The 26308-nt window shown below is 38.2% G+C and overlaps 1 protein-coding gene across 1 annotated transcript in view; it reads right to left on the bottom strand.

Annotated features, from left to right (window-relative positions):
* The window catches only part of ADCY2 (adenylate cyclase 2), a 203498-nt gene that overhangs the window by 132209 nt on the left and 44981 nt on the right, over positions 1 to 26308 (bottom strand). Inside the window, exon 3 of the mRNA XM_054284675.1 lies at positions 7367 to 7528. Within this exon, the coding sequence (XP_054140650.1) occupies positions 7367 to 7528 (162 nt within the window). The remainder of the gene's footprint in view (positions 1 to 7366; positions 7529 to 26308) is intronic.

The raw sequence follows: 26308 nt of genomic DNA, 5'->3' as shown, positions 1-26308 counted from the left end.
ATTGAAGGATTCACAGAATCATAGATTCATCAAGGCTGGAAGAGACCTACAAGATCATCCAGTCCAACTGGCAGTCCACTCAGCACTACCACTGTAGCCCTAATCCACTAAACAATATCACCCAGCACCAGATCCAGGTTTACTTCAAGGTTTGCAGGCGATGTCCTCCAGCTGTACCTCTGCTGTTAAGCCAAAGTGGAAGGCAGTTCTGAATTCCCTGATCATTGCTTCTGCATAGCTGATACCTTGCTCACTAGCACCATTTTGATCTGGGCAAAGCAGTATTTTCCCAGAGCCTTGGCATGTCTTAGAGGACAGAATATGTCAGGAGTGTTTTGGAAGAGGCTGACACCTGACCAGCATGTTTGGAGAAGGGAAAAGGGGAGGGAGTTTAGGCAGGCAAACAAAAGCTGTGCTACCAGCTCCAGGGCCAGGAACAGCTCCCATTTTACCAGTAACACAGCTGCAGCTGCTAAGAAAAAAACCCAAAACGTGGAAGAAGTTTACCTCCTTTGCTCCTGGCTTCTACATGCTTATCTGGGAGCATGAACTGATTCCATCACAGGAGCTACAAGATGGGCACTCGGAGGCTGCAGTTAAGGCAGTTGCGCAGCCAACACATGTGGAAGTGTGCTGAGGGAAACAAGGGCTATTCAGGGACTTGTATGAACATGCACTGACATTTGCACAGGAGTGCAAATTCTGGAAGATGATTGGAAGAGGAATACTTCTACTTAGCACTGATGGATGGCAGGGGCTCCAATGACAGATAGAAAGATCACATGCTACTGCAGGCACCTACAAAGAGATGGGGTCTTGAACCACTGCAAGGGGGATTCTGACTCACCAAAGTCTTCTCTACACAACAACAGGTGTTTGTGCTCCTGATCCATATTTTATGCTGCGCTAGAAGTGGCTGACAGGATGAGGAAATGCATTCACATATTGGTAGTGAAAGCTATTTTTCTTCTACAGAATTCTTCCAAATGATATGTAGAGCTATACGGTAACTCTTTGAGTACATGAAATGACAAAGCATCATGCCTAGAGTGAGTATCATTCACAGGATTAAATGTTCCAGCTGCAATAAGAAAAGAACTAACTCACAACAAATTTAACAAAAAATACCAATCTGTAAAAGTAATATGTAACTGAAAAGGCTGGCCAGCATCTGTGAAAACAGAATGAAATCAGCAAAACTAACCCAGATGAAGAAACTAAGATTCTTTACCCAAGAAAAATTATCTGGATGGACAGTATTACAAAATTCTGAATTAAAGGGTTTAATTAATTTATATTTTTGAAAATTAAAAATTGCTACAAGAAATTGTCATTTTTAGAACACAAAAAGCTAAAGTAGTATGAAAGTGATAAACAAATATTCACTGCTGATATAAATATTAATGTAAATAAAGTTAACACAAATGTCAATCTAATCCTTTCAGTAAAGCTTAAGAATAAATGCTAACTAGAGCTATTTGAGAACTCACGCAGATATTTCAACGACTTAAAAAAAAAAAAGAAGCATTTATCACTTATCTTCTGTACTTTGATGATTTTCTACACATCGCACCAGGACCACTTTCTATGCATTTCTTAGATGCTGACTTTGGGCTGCAGGTAAAAGGTGCTTTTGAAAACCCACACGGCCACCTGCACACAATTTCATTTCACAATACAATTCTAGGACTTTGCTGAACCTTCCATCACATTAAGTATTACAGATCTTCCCTTTACAGCCTCAGGGACTTTTTGGAAGTCTTCATATTCTGTGTTTATGTTTAAATACTCTGAAATGCAATTATACATTCTCCTACGTATCTATACTCTTGTGGGCAAGTGGCCTCTTCATAAGCACATCCAAACTGTACAGATCATCTTAAAGAATGAGTGAAACACAAAGTACATCTGCTGATGGTGAAAATTAGTTAAAAACCCACAGCAGATGGCATTTCAATATCTGCCTAGATAAAGTATAAAATCAAAAAATAAAATGGTGCAATAATAAAAATACGCCTGCTGCATTGTGCGATGCAGGACAGAGCCTTGCAGGCTCCCAGCTGCTGCACAATGTGCTAAGCCAGACTGCTGCTGGGGTGGGGAGGGCAGAGGGGAAAAGGCACGAGGTACAGGACAGTGGCAGCTGCTGCTACAAGGAGAACAAGGAATACAGCCTCCCTCCTTCCACGGCAGTCACTGCCCTCCACACCTGCAGCAGGAACAACAGCGATTCACCTCGTGAAACCGAGCAGCAGAAAGCAGGAGTTGCTTAAGCTGCTTTACCTTCACAAATAACCCTTCCTCATTTCCTTCAAAGTAAAGGTATTCAAGGAAAAAGGATAAATTCAGCCCTCAGTACGAGCATTTTGACACTCAGACTGAATGAAGTTCCTATGTGCTTTCAACTTTCACTGTGCAGCTTTACAGCCTCAGGGATTGTACAGCACTGGATGTACCTAAAGACATGGGCTTTTTTCCCAGACTTTTTTAATAAACATGATTTTTTCTTGCACTGTGTGATAACAGCATAAACCAATTTCTACTCTATTTCTGAGCCCTAGAGCTGTACATTTTCTTCTTTTATAAGCCAATGAATACTGGTGCTTTTTATTTTTATTTTTCTCCTGTGCCAGTCTATTACATAAAACAGCTTTTGAAAATATCCTCACCTCTTAAATTTACTAAGTTAACAGATTAGTTAAAAATCAGTGTTCTAAACAAAAGGTACATGCCTTTTACATGATATATTGCAAAAGGCATATACCTTTTGTTTAGAACACTGATTTAAGTGTTGTAAGGCACTTAGAACTAAGTTTTTCAGTTTTCTAAACTGAAAAAGGCATATATTGTTAAGATGAAAACCAAAGTTGTCCATCTTTGAAAATGATGCTACACTTCTGATGATGAGCTTTTGGTATAATTTGTTTCAGATGTGTAGTGATGAAGAAATTGATAATTTTTTTTCTTAATAAAGCTAATTCCCTTTTTCAATTCACTCTTGTTTGGTTTATTTGTTGTTTTTTTTCCTGAATAGGCCATAGCCATTGATTTTTAATTTTGTAAGAGTAGCTTATCTGATGACAAATATACATCTTGTGGATGAAGCTGTGGAATTTCCCAATACAAACATTTCTGAAAATAAATTTTTCATTTAGCATTTGTTTTTATTCCATCCCAACAGAATATTATCTTAAGGCTATGAGATCACACAAACAAAGACTTTCATAAAAGTTGTTACAAATTATTTCCTTTTGCTGTATGCATTCCTGAACACAGTCCAAAGCCAATATGAAGTTGAATGTATGCACACATGCATTCTGCCTAGCTATAGTTGTGTGCCTTTAAAAGTGACCCCTTTTACAGGGCTGCAAGAAGCCACCAAAAAAATCCTCTAAGGTAAAAAAAACTACTTTAGAAATAAAAAAAAGTAAAAAGGGAATTCGAAGTGATTTAGCCAAGGTTTGGAAAACACTTAGACACAGCTCATGAAAAAATGATTACAAGAGCACCAATATTGCTTGCTGAGAAAGTAAAACTAAAAGACTAAAATAAAAAAATCAGACTCCTCACATAAATCATAGGGGAAAAGAAAAATGGAAGCTTATAGGATGTTTAATTATTTTGGTTACCTCTTTTTTTTTAACAGATTAAGAACAAAAGTACCTCTAATGATAGTATCAAGCCTATTTTAGAGATCAGACTGGCTGACTAGCTGATAACAGAACAGGAAAAACACAAGTATTTGATTAGAATCTGTTCTGGTTTGGGGAAAAACAGGTTATGTGTTTATAGGAAGAGATGGCAGTTAAATACTTTCCATTCCAGGAATAACTGAAAGGGATGTTAAAGTTGTGAAAGTCTTCTGAGCCAAATGCCTTTGCAGCAGAATTAGAGTCCTGTTCTCCAGAGCAGTCCTGGAGCACACAGAATACCATCCTCTGCTTGGCAGCAGGATTCTCACCTGGAAAGAGGGGGCAGAGTCCCAGATTCCAAACCATGCACCTTGTAAAGGTTAGGATTAAAACTCTCAACAGAAAAAAAAACCCCAAAGCATACATACACAGTCATTTTTTTTTTTTCATAAACTGCGGCTGGAACACAGGAGTCTTTTTCCCCCCTTCCCGGCAGAGCTCCCGCAGCTGTGCACGGAATTCCCCAGAGGAGCGTGCGGGGAGGCTGAGCCGGGTGTCTCACTGTGGAGTTTGTGTCTCGCTGTGCTGATGGGCACAGCAGCACACTGACCCCTTTGTACCCCTGGCCCCTCTTAGAGCTGGTCCCTATTAGCATTTGGCACAGCTGCAGCTGCTCCTGGCACGCTCCTGCGAAGGCAAATGCCCACGCTGCAAGAAAGATGTTGATGAAGCACAAATGAGGACTCAAAGAACAACTGTGAAAGTGATGGAAGGCTTAGCTAGCGCAAAAGCAGGCAACTCGTTCATTTTACTGACAAAAAGGTTATGAGGCAAATTCATGATAGTCTACAAGCACTCCCATGGAAGCAACAGAAATTGGATCCTGTTGGGTCTGTCAGCCTACCGGCCAGAAAAATGAGACCCAGAAGCTGCATGACAAGGCTAGACTAATTCCTAGTACTAAAGAAGAACAGAATTCTAACACTGGTGCTCAGTAGCCATGGAAAAAATATGAAGGCTTGTGGAAGCGCATCTCCATCATTCCCGAAGTTTAAACCAAGGTGTGTTCCCTCTCCTCGAGAGACATGTAGGTCAAACAGAGACTACCTCATGTAACCAGCAGTGTCTGTTGAAGAATCCTTCTTTATCCCAGCAGGAGGCTTCATCTCAGCATCTGTAATTGCAACAGACCCTGGATCAAGAGCATCCTAAGCTTTACAGCTTTAAAGAAGCCACTTTTTTGATGTAAAATCTTGCAGAGGATAACAAAGGAATGACAAAACCAGTCAGACAGGCTCTGCCAAATTTCAAAATGAGCGGATGCTTTGGGGCATCGATTTTTCTCTCTCATACACTGAAGGTATGATTAACTTTTAAAGTGCTATGGGATGCCAATCAGTCACTGAAAGATGCTGAGAAACTGAAGAAGGTCCAGCAAAGGCCTATCAAACATATTACAAGGCAGGAGAACCTGACATAAGAAGATCGAAAGAACGGTTGTTCAGCCAAGAGAAAGCTCAGAGAAGATACAATGGAAGTCTCAAAACATAGGAAGCAATTATAAGGGAGACGCAGGTATTCTCTACTGAAGGATGCTTGTTACATATACAAGATATAAATATATATACAAGATACAATATATATATACGAGATATATATACTATAATATCCTATATGAACTTAAGGTACATCATTGACAAATGGTATTTCTCTTTTTAGTGCCATCAGTATCTCTAGCCTAAGCCCTTATTTGTCCTCTTGATTTTCAAAACAGACATTTTTTGCTTACACTCCAAAGTATAAACAATAGTAATCTAAAAATGTACACAGGGCAAATGAAATGGAATTAGGGAGCATCATTCAGTTCTTCCCACAAATTCACAAGAATGCAGTGCACTCAGTACCTCCAATAACTGCCAAGCTATTCATAACAGCATATTTTACAAAGATAGAATAGAAAACTAGGAACAACACAGAAACTAAACATTCTTAACACATTTACAAACAGTGGAAAGACTGCCACTCTTTCTGAATTAAACAGGAAGTTAAAGAAGAGATGAAAGACAATAGTGTTGCCTCACAGACTATGATTCATTTGTTTTGATTCTGAAGAGGTGATGTGTCTAAAAATACATCATCTTCTGAAAGTATTCTTTTCAATATACCAAATGTTAATGGTCTAGAGAGGCAAGAAAAACAAATATTTTTTGCAAACGGCAACTTTAACCCAAAACAATTTTAGAGGAGTGGCAAACATCAATACTGCTTTAGCAGTGTATTGATGCCCAGAATAAAAGCCATAGGTTAACAAAAAACTGAAGGGTAATATTCTCCCTGATTTTTTCCACTACAAATACTAATAACTGTATTACTGAATTATTTAAATACTATATTAACTGCAGATGACCACAGTTCTTGCTTAATATACAGCACAACTTCACAACCTTCACAACAAGACACTCAACTAATCCAAATCAGGAAGAGAAAAGCAATAATTGCTTGCTCATAATTTAAAAATTCTACAGAGAGTTACATCTCATAACACATGTTGTTCACCAAACTTCAATTTCAGTATTCCATAGAACACATTCCTGAAGCCATAACTGGAAATAAAATGTATTTTCCTGAAAAACAAATCACAAGGCAGGACATTTGTGTAAAATCACTTTGAGGCATAGTGTTTCTCAAAGTAAGCCATAAGTATCTCAAAAGGTAAGTCAAAACTATTATTTGCTTTGTTCTTAATGCTACTCATAATAAATAGTATAACGTCTGTCTTTCTTGTTCTATTAGTATGTTTATAAAAATGTGTTTACTTTAAAGATTCAGTATCATTTTGATGCACAAGTTAAAATAAATCTCTTTCCTTAACATGGCATAACTATACTAAAAAACCAAACATGTCTTTGTTTTTCAGAATGAAATCCTATGTTTTCCTTAAAAAATACACATTTCTATCAATGTCTGCTGGGATCATCACAGCACTACAACTAAAACTGTAATAATTCACCATTTAAATATCTTCTGTAAAAGAGTAAAGAGAAACAACTCCTAATATTTGGATTTTTACAAATTATTAATCTGCAGGATGTCATGTGGTAGATTATCAGAGTTGAGTTACAATCTAAGACACAACTGCAAACACAGACAGGTTCCCAAAATGTCATGGAGTCTGGAGCCAGCCAGACTCATTCAATCATTGGGACCAATCAGGATAAGGCAGTAAAATTCCTATAAATGGCTGAGAACTACAGAAGGAGGACAAGACCTAGAGCAGACTTGTAGAGTACAATGTCTTCACAGCAGAAATTTAACCTTGCTGACTTGAGCATATTCAAAGGAACAATGTCAAAGATAACATTTTGCTACTTGGAAAAATCCTTGGTGTTGGAAGCAAGGCCTTAATGAGGTAAGGAGATGAACAACATTCTTTACAAACCAGAGGGGTAGGGCACCTACCATAGTACAGCTGCATCACATATTTTTTCAAGCAATTTAAGTTTCCACATTGGTAAGTGCTACATGGCTGTAGATTCTACCACTTTCATGTGTAATTCAGGAAGACATAACACTAATGACACCCTCATTATGACAAAGTGTATTATCCATGAATTAGCAATTCAGAAATCAAGACAGAAGTAAGTTTGTACTCCCAAGCACCCACCAAGGCACTCCTGGCTCATGGACCAGGCGACTCAATGCACAGGTAATCATTAACTGCAGAGAGCACCTACCTGCCAGACCAAGTGCTCCTTCACAACGGCTGTACCTGACAGACAGACGCTCAGCACGATCGTGTGGGACGCAGAGGTCACCACGCTGGCAACTATGGCATCCCTCATGTTGAAGGGCAGCATGGTGTACACCACGAAAATGATGAACAAGAAAAACGATACCTGGGCAAGACACCAAGACAAAAAAAAAAAGGAAGCATGTCAAATTCACTTTGGAATAAGATTTTAATAAATAGCATTTAATTGTGAACTGGCTTCAGCATAAAGTTACACACCAGTTTTTCATGGGAAAGTCATTGCTAAAGACTGAAAATAGGATTAAGGAAGAATTAATTTTTAAGAGTGTTGGAAAAATTACATTCTATTACACTTAAGAAGTGTGGTTCCAAGATACTAAATCATGGTTTCAGACCTACAGAATACTCCAAACTTTTCAAATTTGACTCCAAATTTATATTTTCGAATTTTTATTAATACTCTATTTACAAGTAAAGAGTTATCCCAGGACTAGTGAATTCTGATTATGACCTGCATTACAAAACAATCTGCTAAACTCCTCACAGAGCCTTAATTTCAATACAGAAAGATTTTGTACATCCTGATGAACTAAAAATTCACAGTATAATATACATGACATTATGCAAAAAAAAAAAAAAGCTCAAGTTGAGCCAAGAAATTTGATTTAACAAGATGATATTTCATGAGTATCTACATGACCTATGTCAAATTCCATAAAATCACTACATTTTAAGGTAATATATTTATTTAGTCATGAAAAACAGCTTCAGAACATCACAGTCCGTATGCAGAATCTCCTGTCAGCTTCTTTTAAAGGGTAATAGTGTCCCAAATGACCTTATGGAACAAATGTACAGCCCAACTCATAACAGCAAAAGGGATTTCTTTGCTATACATAGGAAAATATATAATGGATGCTGTGCTTATGCTCCAAACCCCACCACACATTTGAGAAAATGTAACTAGATTTGGGACACATGTTTTGCACACATAATTAAGTAGGCAACTCTGAAAACGTGCCAGCTGGTACGTGATTATATCTCCATGGAAGGGTTTCCACCAGTTTGAGTTGCAAGCCTATTCACCATCCAGCAGTTGCACACACACAGTACAGAACACAGAGAGCTCCCAGGCAGGTATGAGCAAGAGCAATTTGTGTCAGTCTGCATTCTTCACACCTGCATGTGACAACTCCATAGTCAAAACTGAAGTCTAAGGTATGTGCCCTGTAGGACAGTGGAGGCATTCTTTTCCATCATGGGGACAGAACCAGATGGAGAAGATGTCCACTCCTGTTATCCATCCATCTCTCTCCACTCCCTCCATTAAGATCAATCCAGCTTCTTCCTGATCTCTCATACCCTTTTCAATGCTGCCACCTCTCCCATATACTCAAAAGTCACATAGTTCAAAGGCATGAAATGAAAGAGAACTACAAAGGAAATGAGGGATAACAAGAAAATACAGCAAGAAAAAGGCAAAGCAAAGCTTTGCTTCTCCACTCTTCCAATCTACCAACAGATATCACAAGAAAAAAAAAGTGTTTGATATCTGGTTGCTTTCAGTCCTCCCTAAAAGTTTTCACAGTGATCAGATGTTAGTAAAACCAACAGCAAAGAAAAGGGTGTACAAAGTTGGTCTAGTAAGAGAAAGGCTATGCCAGTATGATGTTTTAAAACTGTCCAGGCTGAGGAAAAATCAATTATGATACTGACAGAACCAACTGGGAGTCTTAAAACTTGGAAAAGGTGTAGAAAGGTCTGGCAGGCTAGAAAAGAGAAACACAGAACGTGTTTTTGAAAGGCTGGGAAAGCGGGTTAAGCTCATCAGCTTCACTTAAATTCCCATAGAAGTAGCAGATAATAATAATGCATGTCATAATTAAGAGTCCCAAAAGTTAATAAAAGCATAGGTAACAGCAAATGTGATTTTGCTGACAACAAATCCTGTTAAAGCAATTACATCTTCTGTCATGAAAACAGGCATCAGTGTAGGGGAAAACCCAAATAATGAGTAGGGCAGCAACAAGGGATGTAAAAGGTCCTCTAATACAGGTGTAAGATAAACAGATGCCAAAGGCAAAATATCCTTCTAGCCTGTAAGGCCAGTTGCTTAAAATGTTTCCAGTTAAAGGGCAGGCTGGATGAGGCCCTGAGAAACCTCATCTGGGAGAAGGTTGCCCTTCCCCTGGCAGAGGAGTGGGAAGTGATCTTTAAGTTTCCTCCAACCCAAACCATTTTGTGATTTTATTATTAAAAAATAGTTTGAAGAAGAATCCCAGACCTAAGTCCTGGAAGAAGGATTTCAAACAGCCCCATTCTCCGTGATTTTTCAGGTAAACAAGATTTTGTTATTTCCAAGTTTAACTTTCTCATTGCCTATGTGGTATTCACATATGTGTGAAAATTTTATTATTAGAAAATAAAAAATCAAAAATCATTCTTCTTTAACTGGTTTGTCTCAAAAAGATATAACTTGCATATTTTTTGATATCTGACTTTATAGCCAAACCAAGGATCCACTCCATTTGTGTGGTCCATGCTAAGTACTCTTCCAGACTTATAAGTGGATGTAGGACAGAGTATGATGCTGTTGCTTTTCAACTTTGACATAAAACAGACTACTAAGCACGTGAGCAACATTTTGACATTTTGCAATGCTTCTAGTGATATCAGGTGTATCAGCTCCGAATTCCTTGTACATCTGTAAACAACTGTTTTATAAATTACCTCACTGCTTTCCTTGGTCAAAATAAATGGATAATTTCAACATTCAACAACTACAAACAGAGAACACTTTTAAGAGGTGCAGCCCCCTTGACATTACATATTCAAATAGGCTGGGTTGCAGAAGAACTGTGTCAAAGAGCACTTGATTTTAAAAAATTGACCTGTCAATTCTTATATTTGCATATATTTGCAGTTTTGAAAGTTGATATGAGAATGCTGTTGCAAAGCAGGACATCTATCAGACATGTTAAGGCAGAAATTCTCCTCCAAAATATATATATGAAATGGCACTTATCAATAGCTCTTTAATTGTCTGTCAAACTGCTTTTCCCCTATTTCTAGTAGTAATCTAATGACCTAAGAGATATCCTTTTATCACAGAGGTTGCTTTTTCATTTCACAATGGCTTAAGAGTGTTTTCCCCATCTTTTCTCAAATAAGATGCTTCTACCCTTCATCTTGATCGCAGACATACATAGTATGTAAGACTTGGGACATTTCAACATATTTCAAAATGCCAGTGTATTTAAGTTTAATATTGTAGAAGTTAACACACAGAGGCTTTTGAGCAGGTAGAAAGAGGAACAGACTTCTTGGTCTGAATCAGAGTCTGCAGAATGGTCAATGGCCCTTTACCATCCATGGCCCTTTCCATTATCATCTGTAAGAACTGGCAGAATATTGCTGATAACAACGTTAACAAGCAGTGATGCCAAGCTCCGAAAGACCCCTCTACCTCACTGCAAGACTTGCTAATGCCAATGATCACAGCATGCCTGCACTTGGTGTGTGTTTCTGTCAGTAATCACAGCATTCATTTACAGTGCACTATTTTTGACACTATTAAAAGTAGCCTGTGCCACCAAACTGTGCCGCAATCACAAGGCTGCTATGTTGGAAGCAGTCTTTCATGTGGGTCATCACTACGCCTGCCTAGCTGAAACATGCTTTTTGTCCTGATCTGAACTTACATTGCTTTAGGAATTTAATTCTCAGATACTTTCCCTATGAGTTTATGTTATCCATACCTTGGAGATGGGAGTGCTTGAGCAGTGATGGTGTGCATCACAGCATGTAGCATTCACTTTTGGTTAACACTGGTGCAACATCTTACACACAAGCATGTGGCTTTCCTGCTTTGATTGAGGGTTGTCCAGGACTCTGGACCATGATTCTTGACTGTCAGAGCTTAGCAAAATCTGAGTGGGTTTGCTGGTCTCTGTATTTTTTCCCCCATACCTCAGCAGGGCCAGATTGTCATCTACTATGTAAGCAGTTCCTTTCCACAGATTTAAAGGACGGCGCACTGCAGTAGTGTAGCTGCCTGGATGGGCAGGTAACAGATGATTTTCCTGCAGATTTTGTGCAGCTGCTTTCAGAAGGGCAGCAAAAGTTCACATACAGATTACTGCAGTGATGCCACTGGAGCGAGCTGGACACAAAATGGTAAAATGACACCATGGTGTGAGATATGATGATCATGAACCCTTTCAAAATCTCATTCTTGTCACAGAACGCAATACAACTATGACTAAAAATCTTCAGCATTCAGAATGGAAAGATTCAGGCTGCACAAGACAGAGAAGTAGATCCTTCTTTAAGTTAAACTCATTCTGAGCATTTTTCATGTTGGCATTTTGTCCCAGCACCTCTAGATGTACATTGGCTACGACAGCCTTTAGTCTGTTCTGTTGACTGTCAGCTGGGAGAACTGGTATGAGGCTGATAATATTTGGTGCTATGCAGACATTGCTACTGGAAATGCCACTAGTTTGGATTGATGGCACAAACTACAGTGGACCCAAGCCATGAATCCTAGCTGGTTTTTGTGGACACAATCTGTTCTGAAACACCTTGTCTCCCATGTGTCACCAGTTTCTACTCCTCAGTGGGGTTGTCTTAACTGTAAAAAATACGTGGAGTAGAAATTTTAACATATTTTACAAATTAAAATTGTCTTTCCTGGCACACAGGGTATCACAGGGGATGTTGCTTTGGCACTGAGAACAACTGTAAAAAAGATACTAATCATTCATTTTATACAAATTATGTTCCAACAATGATTCACTATTTCCCACCTAGACAGCCTTTTTAACACTGTGTTAAGATGGTTAATCATAACAGGCTTGGCATGTGTAAAATTCACTGAAGCTAATGTTACTCTGACCAGAATTTTCCCCTGAGGAGCATGATACCTTGGCACTGAAGCTGGCCTGCAAATTTAAATGTACCATTTCAGCATGAATTAGGGAAAAGCACTTCTTTGGACACAGCCAGCAGCAGTGAGGCTACAGCTAATGAAATATCTCTATTTCTTTGGGATAACTGCAACGGTGCTGGCTTTTCACTGTATAACCATAATTAAACTGATAAGACTACAAAAACTCAAACTAAGTAGCCAGCCCACTACAGGATCACTTTCAGAGGTTTTTCAAGGTCAGCTTCCACATCACTGGGTAAAAGGAGCAAAAATCATCACCTAATTGAAGAATTTTCCCTTGGAAAGATGTTTAGATTCCAGCCACTGATTTCAAATGTTATCTGTATACCTAATTGCATAGAAGATGCCCTAGCTTTTCTAAAGAAATAGCTAGATTTCGTAACATTTGGTAAGACCTACTAATCTTAAAAACTAGTTACAAATACTATGTTTAATACAATGTATGTTTTATGGCATCAGAAGGGTATTTATACAAGCTATAAACTATAGATTAAAATATTTGTGTTGGCAGTGTAAAGGTTGCAAATATGTAACGTTCTTTGCTATTGTAATTCTGAAGTCCAGCCCCCAAATTTCTACCTGGGCAATGTTCAAAGAATAAAACAAGCTACCCACATAAAACAAAAAAATTCAGAGTACAAAAATCAGCTTCTATTCTGAGTCATCTATAAAAAGGCTAAAATTATGAAAGCATTGGGTAAGTGAAGGTGAAAATGTTCACTAAACCCTGAAACATCAGAAGAAAGGGCACTCAATGGAACTAGAAGGTTGGTTGAAAAAAGGTGAAATTAGCAGATAGTGACCTTCTTGAACTTACACTATCAGGATCAAAAAGATATTAAACCAATTCATGGACACCTTATCCATAAACCAACAATAAAAAAACTGGGCAGGGAAATGCACCCTCTGATGTCACTAACATGTGGAAGCTGGGCAAGGTATGAAGGAAACTGACCACACAAAGTGATCAGTCTGGCATGCTGCCTTTCAGTAGCAGCTTCTCTTGCAATTCCTGGAGACACACTACTGTGCTAGATGGACCCTGGCCTTATCCTGCAGGATGTTCTTTGTTCTGGTGCTAAGAGTCAAAAGTGCTTCAGAGGAAAAGAAAAAGATAAAGCAGGTATGACACAGTACCGTCCCTGACTTTAAAATAAAGCAAGACAATTCAGAAAAAGAACTGAAAGCCCAGCGAGACTATGAATAGAAAGCATTGTAGAACCATTCCCTAGTTAGAAGGGAACTGGAAGAAGAAAGTTGAGTTTTGAGCAACAACAGGATAAAACACAAAAAAAGCTGAATATTAATTTGTATAAAAATAATGGTTCCAAAGCGTCTGGTATGTCATAAGCCTCAAGAATAAAGTCAACAAGGAAGATTTGTTTGTGATATACTCCACAAAATCATTTCCAAAATAAATTACTACTTCACTGTTTTTACCAAACATAAAGTTTTATTTTCCAATAATTGTCATAGAAGTAGTAAACAAGTCTGTAAATCATGCCTTGTTCTTGATCATAGAGAACTCTCAAAGTACTAATCCCTTTCTTTTGTGCACAGGTCTGGGTTTAAATGTCATCAGGAAACAGTCATTACAGCCTCTGCCAAAAAATTAACAACCATTAGCAAAATGGGACAGAATAAAAGCAAGTTGATTGCACTAAAATGGACATTTAAAAATAATTTTACAATAAGAGACCTACAAATGTGTTCCTAAAGTCACATATTAATGTGATAGTAAGATGAAAGACTCCTGGAAACGAAGGAAAATTCATATTTGAAATAATCAAGATACCAACTGATTCCATGCTGTCTACTGTGTGATTGGCCACAGAACATTTTCTTTCACTGCATGATATTAGTAAGAGAGACATGAGATTTTGAAGGAGTGACCCAAGGAACATCAGCAATGACCCACCGATTAATAACAATTTTTGGTCCTTCCTGCTACAAAAACAGGAGTCTGAGCTACCTTCATCTCTAGTAGATTTGAGATTATTCCTGAACACACTCAGAAAGGAAAGAATTTCATTTCTCTTCTCACACCTTGTTTTTACCATCATTCCTTTCCTCACTTAATTCTCATCTTTCTACTGTATCTTTCCACCCTTGTTTCAGCCACATTATAGTCCAAGCAGTCAAGAAGACAGATTTGTTCTGCTGCACCACTGCTAAATCCCTGTGAGCAGAAAGACAACTTCATAAAGCACCATGTAGCCCAACAATGGCATCTGCTGGCAGTGATTTCACCCTTAACTGGACCAGATGACAAAAAGCCATGTCTTTGTTTTTTAGAGTGATGGGACAAGTGAAAACCATCAGAGATAGTGAATTCATTGTTCATCCTTGTTATCTTTCTCTCCTGTGTTTTACTGTGTTAAATATTAAGGTCAGAAACCTAGAATTGCTGCAAGAATTCCAGATCATCACAGCAAGCATTTTCTCTAAAAGGGACAGTTGATACCCTCTTTCACGCTATCTTAATAATTTTTTTTTTTTGTTTAATCTAAGGACAGTGATAAAGATATTATAGCATGTTATCAGAACTAAAGTGTTGTCTTTCTATGCCATCATAAGGGTAAAAGCAAATGTATTTAATTCTGGCTAAGACCATGATGCATCCTATTCAGAAGTCTAAACTGCAATTAAATTAACACATTTTAAAAGTGGGAAGGTCTAAATAATTATACAGTGTATGTAAACAGACTCAAGTTCAAAGCAATGAACTCCATTTTCACATGGACTATTAAGGAGGGAATTTTACAACACCCAAGCACTAAACCTCAAATTTTAAGGTAGTTTAATAAGAATATACATTAGAAACATTTTCAGAGTTTCTATGAAGAGATATATACAACTATGAAAGAAATCTAAAATACATAAAAACTTAATCTAGTTAGAAAAGTTGTGAAAATCCATGTTAAGATATGCATGCTCACACATACATAGAAAATATGACCAATAACAGCAATAATTTAAAGTAAAAAATCAAATGAGCTACTACCACAGAAGAAGAATATGCCACACTTCGGGATATTCAAGGATTTTTTTCTACATGTTAGACATAAAAGATGCCGAACAGTGAATTTTATCCACTATTTTCAGAGAAAGTAAAACTGTTAATTCTAACAAAATAAAAGCAGAACTATCAAATAAAAATGTCTGTTCTCTATCAAAGGAGAAACTAAAGGATATATTTTCATCATGCTGAACAATAATTGTACATTTTTATGTTCCAAAATATTAGCTCACAAGTATACAAAGCCACAGATCCTAATGCTGAGATATTTTGGAACAGCAGGTCCAATAAAACATGCTCCAGCATCTTATGAGACTTCATGATTATGTATGTTTATTTTCCATACTTCCTATACACCAGGCCAGCTCCAGAGAACTGAGGTAAAATAAAATTGGTAACAGGAAAAAGTAGGAAGCAAGAGCAGAAAATAAATGGTCAACTTTTACACTGAGAGGACAGATTCAGAGGACTCAAATTTATTCCATGTCACCCTAAATGTTTTTAAAAAGGAGCAGAACAGTGATGTGGCAATGATTGATGGGGTTTTAACATTGTTCAGGGTATTCAATATCAGCAAAACATGGGAATAGTTGCAGAAGTGACTCACACTGCTGTGACTGGACCATAGCAGATGAAACCCAACATGATAAATGTAAAATAGGAATGAAGAAAAGAATTTCAACCAAACACTCCCAAAAGTGGGCTTAACCTTAGTTATTACATCCTCTGATAAAGATACAAGACTCACTGTGAATAGCTCTTTGAAAAAATGAATGATAGCAAGGGCTGGCTGAAAGGACAAATAAAAGGACAGCAATTATTAGGAAAAGAATAGAGAATCAAGCATCATGATGACACTGTATGAATCCATGATGTGCACATTTCTTGAATAGTTCGTGCGCTTTTCTCTCCATCTTAAAAAAAAGAAACCATGTTGGTAACAAGCCCCCACCCCCCCCAACATTCTCTCCTCCAGGCTGAACCACCCCAGGTCTCTTATCCTGCCTTCTAATGAAAGATGTTCCAGTTTCTCAGTCATATTTGTGGCTCTTCACTGGACTGACTCACTTAAAATTGTATTGCTTGAGCACTGGGGAGTCCAGGACTGGACCCAGCACTTCAGATTTGATGTCCTCAGTGCCAAGCAGTGAAAAAGGATCACCTCCCTCCACCATCAGGAAGTGCACAGCTCTTCCTAATGGAGCCCAGTGCATGATCACACAACCATGTCCAATACCACCCAAACCCTGAGGAAGTGTAAGCCCTGACAGACCTGTGCCTCTGCCATACTGACCCACAGGAACATGGCAGCCACCAGAGCCAACCTGACAGCACATTGAGAAGCCTTGGAAATCTGAATACATTATTGTCAGAGAACCCACCAATAGCTGAGCTTGAAAATAAAGAAGGAGGTGAAGCAGGAGCATGCAGATGGTAACTCTGAGAAGCCATTTCCTTTACAGATCAGAAGCCCTCCTTTCCTTGAGATATTCAAGTGTCAGCAAAGGGCAACACTCCCTGGTGAGCTGACATTTGCTGTGGCAGGTGTCAGAATGAAGGGAAAACAACCAGACAGTGATATGGGGTCGTGGTTGGGGTATATCTGGTAGAAAAATTTAGATGAGTGAAGTGCCTGAACAAAGAAGACTTGGAGTTCCTTTGCACACACCAATAGTCCCATATAGCAGCTCGAGGCAGAAACTGCTGCAAAAGACAAACGTGATAGATTTATATGACTCTGCTTACATAAAGATGATAACCTGACAAGATGGTTTTTTTGCAAATTGTGGTTTATTCTAAGCATGTATTTTTAGGCAAAACAGAAAAGAAACAGAAGACATTGCCAAGAAAAGGAGCATCTTGATGACTGTCATGAAATACTGTGACTGTGTACAGAGTGGTAGTAGCACAATGTTAATGGGAATGGAAGGAAACAAATTTCTTCTTTAGGAGAGCTGCCAAAATAGGACCTCAATGCCAACATCTCCTTAGTAAAACTCATTAATCTTAGAAACAACATGCCTAGAAGTGTTGTTGCAAAACAAAAAAGTGGACAAAACCATGTTCAGAGAAACTAAATTGTGAGGGGAAAAAAATCACAGCTTTTAGTTGTCATTAGACTAAAACAGGTTTTTTAGCACTTACTCAAAAATCTGTGTTATTTTCCTGTGACTCCTGCCTTTCCCAAAGACTTTCAAATCATCTGCTAAAACTTCCCCAAAGACTTTAATCCAGGATGAAAATACCACTCTGGCTCTTGCACAACGCCTTTAGGACCCCAGCCTATTGCTCAGAGCATCCTACCTGCAACCTTGGCTGTTACACCCGTGGGCCATAACATGGGCCATGCCACCCCAACCAGTGCTGCTGTGCTGGATTGCATGGAAAAGGATTGCCACTGGTGTGGGTATCACCTCTTCTTTCCCCTACCCTTCTCCCCCTCTTCAGCTGTGGGGTTTGGTTTACATGAGGGGACCCAAACACAAATGTGCAAGGATCTCAGCAGCTGCTGACATCAGCGTGTTCCAGGCAGCACTACCAGCATCCCACATGGGAACCATCATCTGGAGTCTGAACAGCTCCTCAACAGAACCACATAGCCACAACAGGGTCAAGCATCACAGGGAGAGCCACATGCTGAACTAGAGGGGACACGCAGGAAAGGATGTTGATCTGGAGTGTCCCTCATGCTTCTCCTCTCAGATTGCCCCTGGGAAGAGCTTGTCTTTTCCTTTTTCTCTCTTTCCTACTCTGTTTCTTTTTCCTCACCATTACAGTCAACACATGCCATCAGCTACAAACCCTGCCAATAAATCTTTGTGCATGTGAACTTGTCCTAACATCTTTTACTCAATGTTGTTTTCCCCCTCAACTTCTGGAGTCTATAAAGTGATTTCTAATGCCAGAAATCACTTTTTTCTACATCAGAAAGCAGTCAGATTTTCACTAAGGTGCCAGCCTCCACATGACCATCGGGGACCAACACCCCTAGCAGCCTGGATGCTGCTTCCTTAGGAAGGAGGCAGGGAAAGAGGCAATCCGAGTTCTCTTTTACTCCAGACAAACCTTTCCATAGGGCAAAAGGCACAGCTGTGGGATGCAAAAGTTGAACATCAATGTCAGAATGGACACGTGTACCAAATCTAGCAATGATAATGGCAATAAAAATCATCATCATCTCTTCTCCAGTTTTGACGTGTAAAAATTCCATCTATTTTACTCATAACACTCTCCCAAGCAAAACGGAATGAGAGAGAAGGTATTCATACATTTATTTTCCATTGCCACATTTTTCAAGCTGCCTTTTTTGAGAACACTAATCCTTACTAGATTCATAGTATAAATCAAAGCTGTTAATTCTCTTACAACGATTTAATTTCAATTGAAATTAAAGAAAAAAAGTGGGTAAAATAATTTCATTGTAATTCATAGAAATTTGACCTGTTTTAATAGCAGAGATAAACCTTCACTTGAGATTCTGTCAGAAGTTTACCCTCTTTTACATAAAGACTGAAAGGAGAAAAAGGATTAAACTGGAAAGGGTTTATACAGAAATTATATGAAGGCTTGAATTTAACCTGACAGGCAGGCAGATTCACCATTACCATAAGTCATCTCAAACTTCCCTCATTGACAGCCTCTGTAATGCTCAAGGTCAAATGCTTTCCTCAGCCCAGGTTTTCCACAGTGAGCTTATTTTCATTTTGAATTCAAACCTTTTTCTCATACTGTAGCTGGGTCTTACTCTCCAGATATTTTTGTGGATTTTTTTTGTTAACATACGAACATGGAAATAAATCAAAATGATAATATAGATAATGTGAGAAATTCTCAGGTGAATTTCAAACACACACTTTATTATGGAAATGAAAAACATAATACACTAAATAAAACATCATTTCAGTATATAAGCAAATAAATATAGACTGATATTACTTTAATGTAACATCTGGATTTAAAACAATGTTTTGTAAAATTTAAAGTATTTTTGCAATAGAGAGAAGCAGTGAAGTATTTCCTTAAACTGGGTGATTTTAATCTTTATAATCCTGATTTAAAATTCAGAGTCCTTCATATTGGAAATACTGCAATTATTTTTATAAAGAGTTCATTGATTTAATGAGTAAGGTAGTCCCAGCTACTCCTGAACTAGTGATGTGAGTCCATCTGTAACTCTTAAATGTTGCTGTCTTCTAATTACAAAGAAATTCATTATGTAGCTGTAAGATTAGTTAAATTAATCCCAGTAGGATGAATACAGAGAAAAAGCTATTCCAATCTGTTTTAACAAGCACAGGATTTCATGTCTCACTGCATTGTAAGTATTAAAATTAGTCAACAATTCATTTACATGTTATTTTGCAGAAAGCTTTGCCACTGCTTCCTTGTTTCACACCTTCCATTTTACACTTTTCATGGTACAAAGCTTTTTCTCCTCAAAAGTTTTCAGTGGAACAATTTGTATGGAAGTCTGAATCCCCAAAGTAAAAAAACAAGCATACTCAAAATCCAGAAAGCATTTCACAACTTCCGAAAGAATCAGAATAGCACCTTTTTACAGTAAAATCTCCCTAGGTAGTGTATACCACACATATCCAGAAAAATTACCTGAATTAAACAAGGAAATATTTAGTATATTTCTTCACTTACTAGAACCACAGCAATTTTAGGTTGGAAGGAGCCTCTGGAGGTCATCCTGTCAAACCTCCTGACAGGTAATGGTCAAATTGCTTCATATAACGGGCACAAATTTCAATTACTTGATTTTTGTCTACCCAAAACTGTATGTGTTTTTATGGAGTGTGGAATTAATTAAAAGAGACACTAAACAGAGAAATATGACATAAAACTCAAAACTGCTCTTTAATATTCCTTTTCACAGTAGGAAACAGAATTGTATTATCAATAATGACATTCAATTTTGCAGGTGAAGAGAACAAGGTAATTCCCCTAAAATGAGCAGAATACTTTTAATCTCTGTATTGAAATCCCCAATCCCCAAACACTATTAAATTCAAACGCCCAAATCCAGTCAAGTTCCCAAACTCAGTGTACAAGAAGAATCTGCCAAAAAGAACCTGTCAAGACAGATGTGTCACAAAATGGCAAAAAATACATGGCCACATTCTGCCTAAATTATCCTACAGTCTCACTTAATGGAAGCACACAACTTTGCCCATTAAATAAAATAGCAGGAAAACAAAGGCAGGGATTTGCAGATACTGCTGGGAATGCAATGACAGACACACTGCAACAGAATTCTGAAATACAAATGCACTCCTTGCAGTTATTGCAATGATACTGTAGAGATTTTCTCTCCTATTTTGCTGTCTGATTGTTCACATCCACAGAAATAGATGCAAACACAGAGGCAGCCACAGTAACAGAAATGGTTAAAATCTATCTTCCAGCCAGTGCTTGTGGATCATAATATAGAAACCAATGGCAATCATGCATGGCATGTATAAGAATACAGTCATACTATGATATTCTCATATATTTCTGAGAAAACTGGCGAACTCCAAGTAAGTGTGCTATATCAAATCCAAAGTCACTACTGACCTGATCTAGAGCTAGCAAAGGAAATTAAAAAACAAAAAAAAAGAAAACCATGCCATGCTGCTGGACTTGACACCACTTACTTGACAATTGAAGTGAACAAATCTATTCTCAAAGCCCTGAGCATTTAAATAAGCCAGAGGAAAAAAAAATTAAACCAGACATCAGTCTGCATCCTGTATTTCTTTGCCAGACAGCCTATCCATAGGATTAACACATTAACACATTACCATTACCAATAAACCATACATTCTTACTGAGCTCCCTTCTCTCTGAATGAATACACAGCTGTCTGCTCAGTGGTACAGAGGAATCTGACCAGCACAAAAAAAAACCTTTATAAAGGTCAGAGGGAAATGTTTCCTCTGTATTGCTTTGTGTTTTTTTCAGAGAGAAAAAAAGAAAAGGGGGGAGCTCTTTGGAAGCAATGGGATGTATTTTTTCTTCTGCCCATTATCATGCCAGCTGTTGGAGCAGGTTAAAAGTCAGCAAAGAGACTGGCAATGGCTCTAGCTAATCCACACCAGTGAGCCACAGGTATTAATTCCACTTAAATCAGAGGATACAGAAAGATTGACAAGCTACAGCTGTAACATACAATGTAAGATTCAAAGACTGTAAAGACTGTACATGGAGCACAAACACTGCCATGACTACTGAAGGAGAGTGTTGCACTTCACATTAGGCTGGCAATTTGTAGGTTAATAATTTAACATAGCACTGTGTCTTTGCACGGTCCAGTGAGAGAGGACTTAATAATTCTCTGCCCTCGGGTAGGAACAGCTTTATCCAGGCAAGAAAGGACAAAAGGATGATGATGTAAATCTTAACAGTACCACAGGCCTGATTGGATGCAAAGAAAACATAGATGTCCAGATCAAATTTCTGTTCCATGAATAAAAATGTAGAGCTTGCGTAAGAACAGGTTTCTTCTGCATAACAACATGATGCCCAGCCACACAATCAGATGGATGCTGCAAACAACCAGACAGAAGGAGAGAAGCTTTGGGGCTAATCTAAGGATAACTCAATCTAGGCGTGATCTTCCTTCACTTGTTGCATCCCATCTCAAAAACATTTGCAACTGTGTATAGCTTTCTGTATTCCTATTTTGTAAACAAATTGCTTATTTTACGAATATTTTACCCTGAATTGTGTTACGGGCAATTGGTAGGTTACTGGCAAATCCTATCCCTGCCAAAGTGGTAATCCTTAAAAATGAGATACTGAATCACACTCTCACAGTGCTCAGTACAACTCCAGAGTCTGTAAAAAGCAGTGTCACACTTGATAAAATGTTTGGAAACCAGGCCAGCTGGAGTTGGTGTGGCAAAGATACCTTCTCATGAAAATCACAGAAACACGTGAGCAATGACCTTACCTCCAAGAGTCTCCCAGCAAGTTTGGAGTACCTATGAAGATAATTCAGTTTATTTAATCTATGCCTTTGGATCTAGAATCATAATTCACATCTGGTTTTTTTCATGCTAAGGATGTCAATGAAAGCAACAGAGGTGCACCAAAATGCCACACAGGAAATGGAGAACAATTATTTTTAATACACTGTTCAAATCCATTGGTAGTTGAGTACCTCCCAATTTTACAGACTCTACTATTTTAAAGTGCAGCATAACTGTGTCAGGAACATGACTTAGCAATCATATGCTCCAAGGAGTCACAGACAGGTTAGATAAATATCATTATATTTGAAATAAGACAGCCTATGCCAGTACACCCTAACAGCAACAGAGCTATGACAGTCCTTATAAAGAAAGGGAAACAGAGAACATCAGGTATCACAAGACTTCAGCATCCCCATACTCATACTTCTAAACCGTCATGAAAGTACTTCTGAACTCCCATTACAACTTCTAATTATACACATCTTACAGACACTGTAATTATTTTGCCAATATGACAGGAGAAGTCTGAAGCAGAACTCCACAGCTCAGAGATGCAATTTTCTTCACTTTGAAGTACTAATGGACAAATCTCATTCTGCACCCAGTACATCTCTGCAAGAAGCTTTTTCATAAAGGAATAGTTTACTGAAAGCTTTAGATAAAAATGGAAAGAAGCATGAATTAAAGATGACAGCAATAAAATGTAAAAACAGACCACTATAAAAAGTGGAGCTTTCAGTGGCCTCTTTCACAATCACTGCTTATCTGAAAAGAGAGACAGTCAACTACATTTACAAGACAGGCAGTATTTGTCATCACTGTACAGAACTTGAATAAAAATATAATGTATGTACCCCCCTCACCTATTTTTAGGTGAAATTATTTTTATGGCAATTACAATTTTCTTTTTTACCACAGATATTGCAATTTTTATTTCTGACACATTTTTAGTGTATATAAAAGCCATGCAAAAATTTCTTTTCCGGATCAGGGCATTTTCATTCACATCTTCATATGAGACACATATGAAGACATCTTCATATATTCTCTTCTATACCCCAACACACAAATTCTTTGAGTTGGAAGCTCTTCCCAATCCCTGGCATCGAAGCCCCACAGTACAATGTCCAGTGATATTATTTCAGATGTGTGCATGGATTTTCCCTCAGATTGCATCCTGGATATTCATGGCCTAAAGAATTAAATTTGCTAGTTCTTTTCACTCCTGACAATGTTACTGGAATACACCAGTTTTCCACTGTTATCATGTAAAATTACAACAATGTACTTCTTTCTCAGTAATTGCCTTCCTCTTCTTAAGTGTTAGCAACTGTTATCAAGTGATGTCAAATAAGAGTTTGGGTTTGTTTGTCAAAAACTATGCCCTCCAGAGTCAATTCATCTCTATCAAGCTTTATAAAAGAGTACAGCAAATTGACTCTTCTCACAACACACATACCACACATAGGGGAAAAAAAAGACACCATTCCTCTGTTGCTTCCCTACTCTGGAAGATTTCCCCATACTAGATAACGGGGGAAAAAAATCCCAGAATTTAATCCCGATGGATTTCACTAGGACTAGGAAATGTTGAGAATGCAAGAGTTCAAAGACCACTTCCGTCCTCATGCATGAAAAGCCAAATCCATCATGCCCTTTGAAACTTTATATAATCAAGCTCTTTTACAAGCTTGACTTAGCTTAAAAGGATAGTCAGGCATCTCACATACTATACTTGCCACTCTTCATTAAATAATAAGGCTTTTTATTCCATATTTTACTTTTATACAAAATACAAGAAGAGTAAATCTTTTTTGGGGAAGGAAGAAGTACAAGCTAACTTCTCACTCAACTAGTTATACTAATGGATAGCAGGAGAGGTGATTTTGATATACAAGAGTATGAGAGCAGAATCAAGGGCATCAAGTTTGAAAAGCTAGGAACTGATGTGGATTCAGGAAATAAAACAAATTTCTTAAGTTTTACCATTTTTTAATTTATTGACTTTGAATATTTCAGTATTTCCATTTAACTAATTTCAGTACCTGGCTAAGAGTGTAAAAAACTCAAAACTCAGAGAAATCATCAATATGGCGAAATCACAGCTAGAAGAGCCACAGCCACCAGATCTTCTGAATGCAAATATACCGAGGAACAGATACCAAAACTTTTAAGTCAAAATATTACGAGCTGGGAGAAAATGAAGTTGTATGTCTAAAATGAATGAGAAATCACAGCATGCATTACCCTGAGTGTAATTTTATCAACAAAGCATTTCTGTTGCAATATAGTGAAGTGCTTTTTTCCTTAAATGCACTTATACGTCTCCTGTGCTTTTACCTTAGGCCAATGGTTCTATTCACTTAGGCACTAAAATAAATGAAATGTACCTCGGTTTCTGCAGAACTGAACATTTTCAGCCTGCTTTCTTTTCTATCTTCTCTCCTCACACTTCTTCCTATTTCAGTTTGGAAACCATTACTGAGCCAAACATGCAAGTTTCACATAACTAAAAGAATAACTGATGACCTGCCAAAAGACTGAAGAGCATCAGTATCATTTCTAGCATGAAGCCTGACAGGCAGCCCACAGAGATGTACATCTTCCAGTGATCCACCCCAAATCAAGGCAATGTCTACATTACTCCAGTAACTTAGAACATTAAATGGTTTCATCTGTACTTTAATATTTCCCATGCTGTGCAGAAAAATGTCTTTAAAATACCCATCTTATTCTACATATGCTATCGGGAGTGGAAGTTCTATATAGCAAAGAACTGACAGGTTTTACAGCTCTTATTGAGTTATAAAGATGGTTTATCAGTATCTACAGACACAGTTCAAAGGTTCAATACATTCAGTCCTGCTATGGACCGAGAGAGGTTCTCATTAGTAGTAAGGAAACAAGATTCTCACTTTTGAAAGGGAACTAAACAGCTATTTTTAGTTTGGGTCTCTTATTCTACATATAAAGAAAATGTCTCTGCATTTTCAGTGTAAGAGTATGAAGGACAATGATGTTCACTGTAAAAAAATCTTGTTCTCTAATCCCAAATGCTCTATCCTCTATTCCCAAATGCCTGCTAATGTCCTAAAAATAATTACAGAGACAGACAAGATTCTAAATCTCCAAAGCAGAGAGATATCCCTCTTCCCAAATGCTCTCTGTCCTTCATGGCTACATCACGTCTTTGCCTTTTTCACTCACTGGTTGGTTTGGGGCTTGTGGGAGAAATTGGGATTTTGATGGCCTGGCAGCAGCACAGATGGGTACTAGAAACAGTTAGTTCTGTTTTAAAAATAAAGGCAAAACTCACAGACCCAGGCAAAGAATGTGAAATAATTTGCAGAAAATGAAAGAAAGTAGGTAGCTGGGAAATAGCTGTAGTGCTAATGGACTATGACACAGTCAATGCAAAAAGAATATACGTGCTTTTAATGGCAGCATATTGGACCTGAGCTATCTAGCTCCTAAGCTCTTCTTTTTAAAATTCTGTTGTGGGCAAAATGATCTCCACTCGTGAGCTTTTCGCTTAATTTAGTGCCGGCTAATGCCAGCTTGTGATCACTGCTGTGGTTATCAGAGAAACAAAAAACAAGACAGCCAAGCGCTAAGCCAGCACTGCCCTGGCACAGGCCACCATGGCCACTGCTCCTCAGAGGTGTGGGTGCTCCAGCCAGTCTCTTAGACTGACAGAGCGTAGGTTTAGAATAGATTTTAGGAAAAGATTCTTTACTGTGAGGGTGGTGAGACACTGGAACAGGATGCCCAGAGAAGCTGTGGTGCCCCATCCCTGAAGGTGTTCAAGGACAGCTTAGGTGGAGCTCTGAGCAACCTGGTCTAGTGGCAGGTGTCCCTGCCAATGGCAGAGGGCCTGGAACTAGATGTTCTTTAAGGTCCCTTCCAATCCAAACCATTTTCTCATGATTCCGTGCTTCAGAAGGATGCCCATGTTTGATGGAGTGTCTCCTTGCAGGTGGACACCTCCAGCCA

Source organism: Melozone crissalis, unplaced genomic scaffold, assembly GCF_028551555.1.
Source record: "Melozone crissalis strain CALT ecotype California unplaced genomic scaffold, PUWL_Pcris_2 ptg000042l_1, whole genome shotgun sequence".
NCBI lineage: Eukaryota > Metazoa > Chordata > Aves > Passeriformes > Passerellidae > Melozone > Melozone crissalis.
Note: the sequence above shows the minus strand (reverse complement) of the source record. Positions and strands in the feature narration are given on the sequence as shown.